The 16,164-nt window shown below is 40.7% G+C and overlaps 1 protein-coding gene across 2 annotated transcripts in view; it reads right to left on the reverse strand.

Annotated features, from left to right (window-relative positions):
• The window catches only part of LOC126253169 (clathrin interactor 1), a 194,017-nt gene that overhangs the window by 120,065 nt on the left and 57,788 nt on the right, over positions 1–16,164 (reverse strand). For both annotated transcript variants that reach the window (XM_049954327.1, XM_049954326.1), the window contains exon 7: positions 6,639–6,852. In XM_049954327.1, the coding sequence (XP_049810284.1) occupies positions 6,639–6,852 (214 nt within the window). The remainder of the gene's footprint in view (positions 1–6,638; positions 6,853–16,164) is intronic.

A 16,164-nucleotide genomic window follows, 5' to 3' on the forward strand; every position in this document is an offset into this window, starting at 1 on the left:
AAAATGCGTTTTAGACAGGTACGTGCCGAGTAAAACTGTGAGGGACGGGAAAAACCCACCGTGGTACAACAACAAAGTTAGGAAACTACTGCGAAAGCAAAGAGAGCTTCACTCCAAGTTTAAACGCAGCCAAAACCTCTCAGACAAACAGAAGCTAAACGATGTCAAAGTTAGCGTAAGGAGGGCTATGCGTGAAGCGTTCAGTGAATTCGAAAGTAAAATTCTATGTACCGACTTGACAGAAAATCCTAGGAAGTTCTGGTCTTACGTTAAATCAGTAAGTGGCTTGAAACAGCATATCCAGACACTCCGGGATGATGATGGCATTGAAACAGAGGATGACACGCGTAAAGCTGAAATACTAAACACCTTTTTCCAAAGCTGTTTCACAGAGGAAGACCGCACTGCAGTTCCTTCTCTAAATCCTCGCGCAAACGAAAAAATGGCTGACATCGAAATAAGTGTCCAAGGAATAGAAAAGCAACTGGAATCACTCAACAGAGGAAAGTCCACTGGACCTGACAGGATACCAATTCGACTCTACACAGAGTACGCGAAAGAACTTGCCCCCCTTCTAACAGCCGTGTACCGCAAGTCTCTAGAGGAACGGAGGGTTCCAAATGATTGGAAAAGAGCACAGGTAGTCCCAGTCTTCAAGAAGGGTCGTCGAGCAGATGCGCAAAACTATAGACCTATATCTCTGACGTCGATCTGTTGTAGAATTTTAGGACATGTTTTTTGCTCGAGTATCATGTCGTTTTTGGAAACCCAGAATCTACTCTGTAGGAATCAACATGGATTCCGTAAAAAGCGATCGTGTGAGACCCAACTCGCTTTATTTGTTCACGAGACCCAGAAAATATTAGATACCGGCTCCCAGGTAGATGCTATTTTTCTTGACTTCCGGAAGGCGTTCGATACAGTTCCGCACTGTCGCCTGATAAACAAAGTAAGAGCCTACGGAATATCAGACCAGCTGTGTGGCTGGATTGAAGAGTTTTTAGCAAACAGAACACAGCATGTTGTTATCAATGGAGAGACGTCTACAGACGTTAAAGTAACCTCTGGCGTGCCACAGGGGAGTGTTATGGGACCATTGCTTTTCACAATATATATAAATGACCTAGTAGATAGTGTCGGAAGTTCCATGCGGCTTTTCGCGGATGATGCTGTAGTATACAGAGAAGTTGCAGCGTTAGAAAATTGTAGCGAAATGCAGGAAGATCTGCAGCGGATAGGCACTTGGTGCAGGGAGTGGCAACTGTCCCTTAAACATAGACAAATGTAATGTATTGCGAATACATAGAAAGAAGGATCCTTTATTGTATGATTATATGATAGCGGAACAAACACTGGTAGCAGTTACTTCTGTAAAATATCTGGGAGTATGCGTGCGGAACGATTTGAAGTGGAATGACCATATAAAATTAATTGGTAAGGCGGGTACTAGGTTGAGATTCATTGGGAGAGTGCTTAGAAAATGTAGTCCATCAACAAAGGTGGTGGCTTACAAAACACTCGTTCGACCTATACTTGAGTATTGCTCATCAGTGTGGGATCCGTACCAGATCGGGTTGACGGAGGAGATAGAGAAGATTCAAAGAAGAGCGGCGCGTTTCATCACAGGGTTATTTGGTAACCGTGATAGCGTTACGGAGATGTTTAATACACTCAAGTGGCAGACTCTGCAAGAGAGGCGCTCTGCATCACGGTGTAGCTTGCTCGCCAGGTTTCGAGAGGGTGCGTTTCTGGATGAGGTATCTAATATATTGCTTCCCCCTACTTATACCTCCCGAGGAGATCACGAATGTAAAATTAGAGAGATTAGAGCGCGCACGGAGGCTTTCAGACAGTCGTTCTTCCCGCGAACCATACGCGACTGGAACAGGAAAGGGAGGTAATGACAGTGGCACGTAAAGTGCCCTCCGCCACACACCGTTGGGTGGCTTGCGGAGTATAAATGTAGATGTAGATGTACAGTAACATTAGTTTTATGGAACATTAAGAAATTTTCCACAAAAATTAAACAAATGCTTCTCACTATTTCAGTGGGCTTCCATAACAATGGAAGAGTGCACACGTTACATACGTACTATATGATCATCTCTTAAATCTGCCAAGAGAATGAAGATCCAAAGTATAAAAAAGAAACACCAGATGTACTATTGGATGTAGAAATAAGCAAGTCTCCATATTGGCAAAAATATGACCTACATGAAATTGACATGCTCAACAAAACACTGGAACAACCTTTCTAATAACAAGAAAATAATGACTGAAAAGATGTAAGTGACCAGGATATATAAATATGCTGCACAGAACTCCACTGCTGAAGGCAATGACAAGGTACACTGCTAAAATCTCTTAAGTACAACGAATAAAAACAAGGAAACAACCCCTAGCCATCTTTTAGACATTAATTAACCTCTTAACCTGCGATTTAAGTTCCAAGAGCCTGGACCAAAAATGTAAACGCCAGGCCTACGAGCCAGTGCACAATGCAGCAAACCGGGCCGATGTTGTACCAATCATATACAAGTTATGGAATGTAAGTATATGCATAAGATCCAACTGGTTTACTTTTGAGAAATAGTTGATAAACGCCTAAGAAGTGCAAAATGTCTAAGCAGGAATATCTGGAGGAAAAATGTAAGGATGTAGAAGCATGTATCACTAGGGTTAAGATAGATGCCACCTACAGGAAAATTAAAGAGATCTTTGGAGAAAAGAGAACCACCTTTATAAATATCAAGACCTCAGATGGGAAACCAGTCCGAAGCAAAGAACGGCAAACTGAAAGGTGGAAGGACTATATAGAGGGACTATACAAGGGAGATGTACTTGAGGGCAATTTTGTGGAAATGGAAGAGGATGTAAATGAAGAGAAGATGGGACATATTATACTGCATGAAGAATTTGACAAAGCACTGAAAGATCTAAGTCGAAACCAGGCCCCTGGAGTAGACAACATTTCATTAGAGCTACTGATTGCCTTGGGAGAGCCAGCCATGACAAAACTCTTCCAGCAGGTGAGCAAGATGTACGAGACAGACTTCACGACAAATATAATAATTCCAAAGAAAGCAGGTGCTGAAAAATACTGAAATTGCAGTTTAGTAAGTCACAGCTGCAAAATACTAACACAAGTTCTTTAAAGAAGAAGAATGGAAAAACTGGTAGAAGCCGACACCAGGAAAGATCAGTTTAGATTCCAGTGAAATTTAGAGACACGTTACGCAATACTGACCCTATGACTTCTCAATAGAGATAGATTAAGGAAAAAACAAACCTTCATTTATAGCATTTTGACAATATCGACTGGAATATATCTTTCAAATTATAAAGATGGCAGAGGTAAAATATAGGGAGCAAAGGCTGTTTACAGTTTGCACAAAACCAGGTGGCAGTTCTAAGAGTCAAGGGGCATGAAATGGAAGCAGTGGTGGAGAAGGGAGTGAGACAGGATTGTAGGCTATCCACGATATTATTCAGTCTCTATATTGAGCAAGCAGTAAAGAAAATGAAAGAAAAATTTGGAGTAGGAATTAAAGTCCAGGGAGCAGCCACTGTAACTCTGTCAGAGACGGCAAAGAATTTGGAAGAGCATCTGAATGAATGGACAATGCCTTGAAAGGAGTTTATAAGATAAACATCAACAAATGCAAAACAAGGATAATCGAATGTAGCTGAATTAAATCAGGTGATGCTGAGGGAATTAGATTATGAAATGTGGCACCTTAAAGAAGTAGATGAGTTTTGCTATTTGTGTCAGCAAGTGTTTTCTGAAAGTATTGGTATGGAGTGTAGCCATGTAAGGAAATGAAAGTTGGACAATATACAGTTTAGACAAGAAGAGAATACAAGCCTTTTAAATGTGGTGCAACTGAAGAATGCTGAAGATTTGAGACATAAATCATGTACCTAATGAAGCAGCACTGAACAGAATTGGGGAGAAGAGAAATTTGTGGCACAACCCGAATAGAAGAAGGGATCAGTTGGTTGCACACATTCTGAGGCATCAAGGGATCACCAATTTAGCACCGGACGGAAGCGTGGGGAGTAAAAGTCATAGAGGGAGGCCAAGAGATAAATACAGTAAGCAGATTCAGAAGGATGTACACTGTAGTAGTTACTTGGAGATGAATAGTATTGCACAGGACGTAGTAGTGTGGAGAACTGCATAAAACCAGTCTTTGGATTGAAGACCGCAAGAACAGTAACATTTGATAAGTAATTGCAGCCTCATGTACTAAATGGGTTAGAAATACCACAAAAGAAATACTATGAATCAATACAATATAATGTAAATCCATACCACTTATCTCCAATTTCTGAATACATTCACATAATTAGCACTCTTACAAAAAGTAACAACATAAATCACTAACCTTCTAGGAAGTGGTATCATTCGAAACAGATGGGTATATGTCATGGAACTTTCATCTCCTCCCCCCCCCCACATTGTTTCACTATTTTTTTTTTTTTTATTTTTCATGCTGACTTTACACAGTCTTGATGGCCTTCACTCTGATGCTGTTGGGTCAATATGCTTAGGAAAATGGGCCTGATGTTTTGCGTGCAGTGTCTCTGGTAACTCTCCACACAATACCTGTCCTTGTCCTTTTTAATCTGATTTGGTACATTCTGCAGTAATGATTCAGCTATTCCAATCCTTTAATCAAAGTAACTCTGTTTTTTCCATTATTTATTTTGTTGCACAAAATGTACAAATTGAAATGACCAAAATCAAATAAGTGAATGAAAATTTTTCAAATGCAACACTCATTGCCCTTATTATTTATGTCGAAAACATGTTGTGGGGATGGGTCCCTAATATTTAAGAACATATATTTTGAGATTCGAACTTGACGAAGCATGACATGTAACCGAGTGTGATGCCAAAAGATAACAAGAATTTATCACAAGCCTGGCCTGTACGGTGCGTTAACATTAATCAAACACTTTCATTAAAGCAAAAACGCTAATAAGTGCTGCGCAAAACATTAGCAGCAACACTGTTGGATAATGTAACACTTTTTTTATTAACACAAGCTGACACACAGACAGGAAACGTATCTCAACACCAAAAAGTAATTAACATAAAGAAATGAAATTTAAGGAATAAATTTGTCTATGTAACTACTGAAGTGATCGACATTGCGAGATCACAGGTAATATAAGCCTGAGATAAGCTCTTGGAAATTGAAATGCTGGTACGTTAATAAGCAATTGAACACAAGCATGCAGATGTGCATACATTGTGTTGTATAGGTGCCAGACGTCTGTTCATGGGATGGAGTTCCATGGCTATTCCACTTGGTCAGTCAATACAGTTAACACTTCTTGTGGATGACGCTGGAGTTGTCATCCAATGATGTCCCGCATGTGCTCAATTGGAGATATATCTGCTGATTGAAAAAGCCAGGTCAACATGTCAACACTGCAGAGAGCATGTCAGGTTACAACAGCAGTATGTGGGCAAATGTTATCCTGTTGGAAAACACCCTCTGGAATGGTGTCCATGAATGGCAGCACAACAGGTCGAATCACTGGCCTCCTCATAACCAATCCATGGCCATTACTGGCACCAAGACAGACACAGATTTCATCGGAAAACACAACAGACCTTCACCCTGCAACCCAATGAGCTCTCACTTGACACCACTGAAGTCACAAATGACGGTGGTTTGGAATCAGTGGAATGCACAATACAGGGCATGTGGCTCGGAGCTGTCCTTGAAGTAATCAATTCGTAACAGTGTTTTGTGACACTGCGGTGCCAACTGTTACCCAAATTGCTGCTGCAGATGCAGTGCGATGCACCAGTCATATGCCAAATATGATGGTCTTCCCTCTCAGAAATGCCATGTGGCCATCTGAAGCCTGTTCTTGTGACCACACATTCCTGCAACTACCGCTGCCAGCAATCATGTACAGTGACTTTGTTCCCAACAAGTCTTTCTGCAATATTGCAGAAGGTAGATCAAGCTTCTCTGAGCCCTATTACATGACCTCATTCAAACTCAGCAAGGTGGTGTTAATGGTGTGTTTGCCATCTTAAAGGCATTCTTTACTAACATCAACTCACCATGTCTAATCTCAAATGTAACTAATGCTCATGACCATTACAGAATGTATTTAAAGCAACTCTGATCTGTATCCTCACAGTGGCACTACTAGCGAAACTCGTGCTACTGGGGCAAAAATTGAGTAGACATCATCTTTCAGATGTAGGAACAAATGTACAAACTTTTGTTTACACTGGACAACTGCTTCTTGGTGTTGTGATTTTTTTTCCCCCGTCAGTGTATTTCTATTGCAAGATTCATAATGAATATTGTCTCACTAAATAGCTTACTAAAATATGCACATTGGTCCTAGGCGAAAAAGTAAACAGCTGCAATTTGCATGTAAATCCTAATCAGAAAGTTATTAAAAAACTATTCTATTTTCACTGTCACCTACCATTAACAGAGGCACTCCTTTACGAGGTGGCTTTTATGTTTGAACATAGAACTTTTGTAGACAATTTTAATTATTTTAAAAATCTGCTCACAGTTTTCAGTGGTTTACATCCTTATTTTATCTTGATTTTTATCAATGCTAATAATATTGTTAATAAACAGTTATAATCTTACCCCTGAGTTTGAATCCTTGCCATAGTGTGCTGCTGCACCCAAGTCTATCCTCTTAATAGGCTTATTGGAACGGACAGGTGTCCCAGCTGTTGGAGAACTTGCTGGCCTGTTGGACCGACGGTCACCAGAATCTAGACTGTCACTGTCCTTATCACGGTATTCACGGCCTGTCCGTCTACCTTCACCATCCGAATCCTCCCTTTCACCATCATCACTTTAAAATGTTGAATATAAATTAGCATAGCAAACAATTTTACAGCTTATATTATTTTAAATTACATCTATCATGGACACACACACAGGAGCACACGCGCACACACCAAATGGAGTAATGGTGGCAGCAGACTAATATATTAAATGACTGCACATTGATAATTAGGTAACACAGCAGACATGAGTACAACATGGTAGGAAAAAGGGGGGGTGGGGGGGGTGGAGAGATTTAGTGTATTTCAACTTTCATGAGGGAGGGGGGGGGGGGGGTGAAAAAAGTGTAAGGAGCAGCCAAATCAAAATAAGACAGATGGAATTAGTAAGTAATCTGTTGATTACTTCGAAAGTACTCACCACAACTGTTCATACATTTATACCACTGTAAGACAAGATGGTCAACCCCTTCATGGAAACATGTTGCGGTTGTGTAAGGAACCATGACGGTAGCCGGTCATACATCTCTTTGTCCGAAGTAAATTGACAGCCGCGAAGTTAATTGACAGTCACAAATGTCTTTCTCCAGTGTACCAAAAATATGGAAACCACATGTGGACATACCAACACTATATGGAGTGTGTGTAAGAACTTCCCAGCAAAACTTCTGCAGCATAGTTGATATAACCTCGACATGTTGCCGTCAATTTGCTTCACATGAAAAGGTGCACAACACCTGAGTACACTCACAGTTCCACCCACATGCTACCACAAACATTTTTCCATGAAGGCACTAATCGCCTTGTCTCTCAGTGGGATATATGTATTCACAGTTATGGTACTTACTTCTGAAATAATAAACAGGTTACTTATTTTTTATTGTTAAGTTCCTCAATCAGTAAAAACAGAACCCTTACAGGATCACTTTGTTGTCTGTCCATCCGTCCATCCAACTATTAAATGCCCCTTTTTCTTCCGGAATGAGTAGAGGGTATATCACACTGAAATTTATGTCACCTACTAATATCTGTAGTCAATTTGCAGTATATAAAATTTAAGCTTCTAAGTCAATGCAGTCAAAAGATATGGTCATTTACATCACCTATTTTGATAGTTGCAAGTTCACTCATCAAAACCTATAGGTGCTTCCCACTGACCTACAATTTTGAAAATTTAACAGAAAGCAAGGCATCATAGTACAAGTAAAGGAAAAAAATTAAAAAAATAGTTAATTTGTAACTGTGTCATCATCGTCATCGTCACCACCACCACCACCACCACCACCACCACCACCACCTTCTTCTTCTTCTTCTTCTTCTTCTTCTGCAGCTCTCCATGTTCCTCTATTTCGTTAAAACCTCTTAGTCTCTGAATAACTGCTGCAACTTACATCCTTCTGAATCTGCTCACTGTATTCATCTCTTCGTCTCCCTTATTGTTTTTACCCACCACACTTCCATTTGCAATACTAAACTCATGATCCCTTGATGTCCTGGAATGTGTCCTATCAACCAATCCCTTCTTCTAGTCAGTCTGTGCCACAAATTTCTTTTCTTCCAATTCTATTCTGTAGCTTCTCATTAGTTACATGATCTACCCACCAAATCTCCAACATTCTTCTGTAGCACCACATTTCAAAATCTTCTATTTTCATTTTGTCTAAACTAATTATCATCCATGTTTCACTTCCATACATGGCTAAACTCCAGACAAATACTTTCAAAAAGGATTCCTAACACTTAAATCTACACTGAATGCTAACAAGTTTCCTTCTTCAGAGATGCTTTTCTTGCCACTGTTAGTCTACGTTTTATAACCCCTCTACTAAATTCATTTTTTTTTTTTTTTGCTGTCTGAATAGCAAAACTCGTCTACTACCTTCAGCGTTTCGTCTCTAATTCCATCAGCATCACCTGATTTCATTCAATTACACTCCACTATTCTTGTTGCACTTGCAACCACTGTTTTGTTTCTGTACCAGTTGTAAACAGCCTTTTGTGCCCTGTATTTTACCCCTGCTATCTTCAGAATTTCAGAGTATTCTAGTCAACATGGTCAAAAGTGTCCTCCAAGTCTACAAATGCTATAATGTTGGTTTGTTTTTCCTTAACCTATCTTCTAAGATAAGTTGGAGCATCAGTATTGCCTCATGCGTTCCTACATTTCTACGGAATCCAAATGGATCTTCCTCAAGGTCTGCTTCCACCAGTTTTTCCATTCTTCTGTGAAGAAACTGCATTAGTATTTTGCAGCCATGACTTATTAAACTGCAAGTTCAGTAATTTTCACACCTGTCAGAAAATGCTTTCTTTGGAATTGGAATTACTAGATTCTTCTTGAAGTCTGAGGGTATTTCGCCTGTCTCACACATCTTACTCCGAACACTACCAGTAATTCTGATGGAATGTTGTCTCATTTTGACTTAGGTCTGTCAGCGCTCCGTCAAATTATTCTCGCTGTGTCATACCTCCCAGCTCATCTTCATCTATGCCCTCTTACATTTCCACAAAGTACATCTCCCTTGTATAGACACATTATATACCCCTTCCACCCTTCTGCTCTCCCTTCTTTGCGTAGGATTGGTTTTCCACCTGAACTCTTGATATTCATACAGGCGGTTCTCTTTTCTCCAAAGGGTCTCTTTAATTTCCCCTAGTGATATATGCATATACATTCTTACAATTGTTCTCTGGCCATTCCTGCTTAGTCATTTTGCACTTCCTATCAGTCTCTCATTTTATACATTTGCATTCCCTTTCACCAAATTTATTTGTTGCATTTTTAAATTTTCTCCTTTCTTTACTTAAATTCAATATCTCCTGTGTTATCCAAGGATTTCTGCTTGGTGTGATCTTTTTAACTATTTGATCCTCTGCTGCCTTAATGATTTCATCTCTCTCAGCCATCCATTCATCATCTACTGTATTCCTTTCCCCTGTTCTACTCAATCACCTAATACTTGCTCTGAAACTCTTGACCACCTCTGGTTCTTTCAACCTAGCCATGTCCTATCTCCAAGGATTTCTGCTTGGTGTGATCTTTTTAACTATTTGATCCTCTGCTGCCTTAATGATTTCATCTCTCTCAGCCATCCATTCATCATCTACTGTATTCCTTTCCCCTGTTCTACTCAATCACGTAATACTTGCTCTGAAACTCTTGACCACCTCTGGTTCTTTCAACCTAGCCATGTCCTATCTCCTTAATACCCAAGTTCTTGCAATTTCTTCAGTTTTAATCTACAGCTCATAACCAATCATCGACCAGCATCCACATCCTCCCCTGTAAATTTCTTGCAATTAAATATCTGGTTCTGAAATCTCTGTCTTACCATTATATCATGAACCTGAAACCTTCTGAAGTCTCCAGGTCTATTCCATGTATACAACCTTCTTTTATGATTTTTAAACCAAATGTTGGCAACGATTAAATTAAGCTCTGTGCAAAATTCTACCAGGTGGCTTCCTCCTCCATTCCTTTCCCCCAGTTCATATTCCACCTACATTTTTTCCTTCTCTTCCTTTTCCTAACTCCTGTCCCCAATCAGTATTAAATTTTCACCTTCCTTAACTATCTGAATAATTTATTTTATCTCGTCATACATTTCTACAATCTTTCTTCGTCTATGGAGCTAGTTGGCACATAAACGTATACTACTGTGATGGGTGTGTTCTTCATGTCTATCTTGGCTATCATAATGCATTCACTATCCTGTTCATAGTTGCATACCTGCACATTCCTATTTTCTCTTTCACTAGTAAACCTACTCCTGAATTATCCCTGTTTGATTTTCTATTTATAGCCCTGTATTCACCTGACCGGAAGTCCTGTTCTTCTTGCCACCGAACTTCACTAACGCCCACTATATTGAACTTTCACCTATCCATTTCCCTTTTTAAATTTTCTAATGTACCTGTGTGATTAATGAATCTAACATCCCATGCTTCAATCCATAGAATACCAGTTTTGTTTCTCCTGATGATGACATACTCCCACGCAGTCCATACCTGGAGATCTGAACAGGTAGGGGGACAACATTACCTCCTGAATATTTTACCAAACAGTAGAGCTGTATGCCCTTGGAAAAAATTACGGCAGTAGTTTCCCCTTTCTTTCAGCCATTCACTATACCAGACTAGCATGGCCGTTCTGACTGATGTTACAAGGCCAGGTCATTTAAACAACTGGACTGTTGCTCCTGCAACTACTGTAAAGGCTGCAGCTGCTGCCCATTTTCAGGAACCACACATTTGTCTGGCCTCTCAAAAGATACCCTTCCATTGTGGTTGCACATGTGGAGTGACTTTCTGCATAGCTGAGGCAAAATTCATGATTCATAATGATTATATCACGTCTATTTTTTTGTCAATTTTTGTCCATCTGTCTATCTGTCCACCTCTTAAGACTTCTTTTTCTCAGGAACGGGTAGGAGTATGAAGCTGATATTTATGTCAAATACTGTACTAGCAGCTATAGACCCTCAGCAGTCTAACAAACTTAAGCTTGTAAGTCAATGCACTCAAAAGATATGGCCACAAGTTGTGTAATTTCATACTCAAAATCAATCGTCAGAGCCAGTAGATGTGGTGTTTACATACATGCCTATCGGTAAAGCACATGCCTGAAAACAGTGGTCGCAGGTTCAAATCTGTTGGCCCACAGGATTTTCAACCTCCCTTTTAATCTAGCCTTCATTTCTCAACTTTGTTGAAGGGTCACCAGAAACAATACCTGGTTCAGAGTGAAGTTAAAGTATAGGTGCACTTTACCCAGTTGGATAACTGGGGTAGGTTAGAGACACTTAAGTTGCCGACGTGGCATCCAACAGGAAGACTTGCACCAGGCCATAGAGCCACATGAAGTAGCAGGAACAACAACCATCATTATCACCATCACCTATACATGTAATAAAGTTTGCAAGAAACCCACAGAGCACTTGTCCAGAGCCCCCACCCCCATCTCATCTGTCTCGTTTTCATTCGACTACGTCATGAACGTAACAAATCACACTTTAGAGCAAGGCAAGGAGCAAGCCATCTTCAAGCATAGTGATTGGAGAGAAGTGTTCTGTCACATATTGTAGAGAAAATTAATCCAGGACATTTCTGAAATACATTAAATAAATTAAGTGCCAGGTCAGAGAAGAATGCAGTTTAGCATCTGTAAAATAACAATACCAGAAAGCTTACCAATTTCATGACTCTGGAGTGTATAACAAAAATTGTTTTGACTGACCAACTACAGCCACCACAATTCAGATTTACAGTCATATTTAGTTTTCCCTGCAAGACTGGCGGACAAAACAACTCACTATGCTGACATGCATCTTAAAATTTACAGAAGACAGAATTCCAGAACACGCAACAGGAACAAGAAGTGTAATACAACAATGGTATTAGGAAAGAGAACTTCTTGCTGCATAAAAGATGTTTTGAGGACATAGAACACATTTAAATTTATTGTTGTTCAGTTCTGCAAACTGTTGGGTTAAGGTGACCATCTTAAGATGTGTAAGTAATCTGCCTGGTAGCAAATGAACATTACAAAAAGTGATCACTGGGGTCATTCACACTTGCTTCATTGTTGCTTCCTGTGTGGTACAGAGGGGAATCCACTCACTGATGACATCTGTATGAATCAATGTAAAGACCTCTCCAGATGCTACCCCAAGAACAGTAAGGTTATGACAGAATGAATAGGAACCTTGAAGAATTAGAGAACGGTTGTCAGTGGAACTTATTTACTGAGACCAACGCAGAGCGCAGGTTGCAGTACAGGAAGAAACTAATTGTTGCAGTTCTGTCAGGTGACAGTAAATCCACTGCTGATCCACTAAAGGTGACAGTAAATCCACTGCTGATCCACTGAATTACGTTAAGTGTGTTCTGGTCAGGTAGGAAGGGCCAGGAAGAGGGGTCATGCTCCAGGATCACTGTCTATCACAGGTGAGGGTGGAACAATGTCGACGAACATCAGTTCGGTGTCCGATAGGAAGGGGGACATCTGGTGTCTCCGAGGTCATCAGAGTAGCTACCCTCTGAGATTTCTTCTTTTTCTGTTTTGCTGTTTTTTTGCAGTCCAGAAACTTGTAAGAGGTTATTCACTGTGGATTTAGGAGCAGGCACGGTCTGTAAGTTTGACAGAAGAAGATTACTGAAGGGACTCCTGTCGTCAGCAAACACTGGAGGAGGAGGAGGAGGAGGAGGAGGAGGAGGAGAATGCTTCTCCGGCCACGAGCTGGAAATGGTTCTCAAAAAAGGTGCTGAAGCAAGCACAAGAGTGAAGTGCCTATCACCCTCGGGTATAATTTACTACTGGAGCTACCAAACAATCGATTAAGTGAACCTGGTTCTACTGAAGACCTGGCAGCAGTAGTGGCAAAGTCGGTATCATGGAGAGATGGTATAAACGATCATGTTTACTTTCCGAGCCTCAAAATACAGGGCTATTACAAATGATTGAAGCGATTTCATAAATTCACTGTAGCTCCATTCATTGACATATGGTCACAACACACTACAGATACGTAGAAAAACTCAAAGTTTTGTTTGGCTGAAGCCGCACTTTAGGTTTCTGCCGCCAGAGCGCTCGAGAGCGCAGTGAGACAAAATGGCGACAGGAGCCGAGAAAGCATATGTCGTGCTTGAAATGCACTCACATCAGTCAGTCATAACAGTGCAATGATACTTCAGGACGAAGTTCAACAAAGATCCACCAACTGCTAACTCCATTCGGCGATGGTATGCGCAGTTTAAAGCTTCTGGATGCCTCTGTAAGGGGAAATCAACGGGTCGGCCTGCAGTGACCGAAGAAACGGTTGAATGCGTGCGGGCAAGTTTCACGCATAGCCCGCAGAAGTCGACGAATAAAGCAAGCAAGGAGCTAAACGTACCACAGCCGATGGTTTGGAAAATCTTACGGTAAAGGCTAAAGCAGAAGCCTTACCGTTTACAATTGCTACAAGCCCTGACACCCGATGACAAAGTCAAACGCTTTGAATTTTCGGCGCGGTTGCAACAGCTCATGGAAGAGGATGCGTTCAGTGCGAAACTTGTTTTCAGTGATGAAGCAACATTTTTTCTTAATGGTGAAGTGAACAGATACAATGTCCGAATCTGGGCGGTAAAGAATCCTCATGCATTCGTGCTGCAAATTCGCAATTCATCAAAAGTTAACGTGTTTTGTGCAATCTCACGGTTTAAAGTTTACGGCCCCTTTTTCTTCTGCGAAAAAAAACGTTACAGGACAAGTGTATCTGGACATGCTGGAAAATTGGCTCATGCCACAACTGGAGACCGACAGCGCCAACTTCATCTTTCAGCAGGATGGTGCTCCACCGCACTTCCATCATGATGTTCGGCATTTCTTAAACAGGAGATTGGAAAACCGATGGATCGGTCATGGTGGAGATCATGATCAGCAATTCATGTCATGGCCACCATGCTCTCCCGACTTAACCCCATGTGATTTCTTTCTGTGGGGTTATATGAAAGATTCAGTGTTTAAACCTCCTGTACCAAGAAACGTGCCAGAACTGCGAGCTCGCATCAACGATGCTTTCGAACTCATTGATGGGGACATGCTGCGCCGAGTGTGGGAGGAACTTGATTATCGGCTTGATGTCAGCCGAATCACTAAAGGGGGCACATATCGAACATTTGTGAAAGCCTAAAAAAACTTTTTGAGTTTTTGTATGTGTGTGCAAAGCATTGTGAAAATATCTCAAATAATAAAGTTATTCTAGAGCTGTGAAATCGCTTCAATCATTTGTAATAACCCTGTATAAGAGGTGATATGGCTTCTTCCGTTCCTTTATTTTGTGTTCCTTAACTGTGCAGCATACTTCAGGGATGGAGGAAACTGGTCATTCCCACAATTTGCACAGACAGCTGGTAGTGCACCCACGGTGAATTTTGGTGAAGTGGGTGGCTATCATCTCCACAAATTGGTCGCATGTACATCGGGAACACATGTGCCTGAAGAGCTGGCATTTGATGCGCCATGATGGAGGTGGGAAATATGGCTTCACGTCTCCATGGTAAACTGTGATTTTAACCTTCCTGGAAGTGAATCCCCCTCAAAAGTGAGCATTAATGTTGCAGTATCAACATTGTTGCCTATAAGACTGTAACATACACAACAAATGAAGTGGATCCCTCACCACCTCTCCAAGCGACTGTGTAGTAGTTCATCCATCATGTGTTAGGCCCAGTGAAAAATTAAATCCTGCTCGGTGTTTTGGTACCAAATACATCACCAAGTTGTGAAAAACAGAATACACTTGAGATTGGGAAGAATTTGCCACCTCAATTAAGATGAAACACTTTGTGATTTACCAAGGAAAGGGAGAGTTACCTAATTGTTTCTCCATAAAGTACATTGGCTTAGTAGAGAGAAAGGACCTTCCTCAAATCAGGAACTGACAGGACAAAGTGTCTGCAAGTGGACTTGTTTTGCATTCCTTCCATGCAATGGCCAAGGAGGGTAAGTTCAGTCTGTTAAGTATGACCGTGGTTGGGAAAATGTATTTGACAACAAACTAAAACATATATAAGTCTGTTCAAAAAATTATGGAACATTTGTAATTTCGCACCAATAGTGTGTTGGAGCAAAATGCAGTTGGCATCCCCGCACACATCTGTATTTAATGTGAAACTGCCAGAAGTTTCATTGTTTTATGTCTGTTATTGTTTAGTGTTGTATTGAGTAGAATATTGTGTGCCACAGTTTGCAAATTCTGAGATGGCAGAGTTAGAGGAGCAATGTGCACGCATTAAATTTTTCATGAAACTGAAGAAAACCTTTACAGAGGCACACCAAATGACTCAGAAAGCCTACAGTGATGAGTGCTTAAGACATACTTGGTGTTACAAATGGTTCGCATGGTTTAAAAATGGCTGGACAGAAGTTAAAGATGACCCTGGCTAAGGATGCCCTTAGATATCTGCTGATGACGCTCATGTCATGAACATCAACGAAATTGTCCATGCCAATCTAAGACTGTCTGTCCAAAAGATTGCAGAAGAATGTAACATTTCAGTTGGATCATGTCATAAAATCCTAACACAGCATCTCTGGAATGTATCATGTTGCCACCAAGTTCGTCCCACAGCTCACGAGTCAAGATGAGAAAGATCTTCGCCTTGCAGCCCGTGAAGAGCTTTTGGACCACGCAAATGAGAACAAGATGTCACTTAAGAGAATCATAACTGGTGATGAGACTTGGGTCTATAGTTATGATGTTGAGATCACAACGGGTGGAGAAAGATTCTCCAAAACCAAAAAAAGCTTATCAGATCTGATCAAATGTCAAAGCATGCTGACAATTTTCTTAGAATTAGTCCAACACAAATTCATGCCACAGGGACAAACTGTTAAT

This window comes from Schistocerca nitens, chromosome 4 (assembly GCF_023898315.1).
Source record: "Schistocerca nitens isolate TAMUIC-IGC-003100 chromosome 4, iqSchNite1.1, whole genome shotgun sequence".
Taxonomy (NCBI): domain Eukaryota; kingdom Metazoa; phylum Arthropoda; class Insecta; order Orthoptera; family Acrididae; genus Schistocerca; species Schistocerca nitens.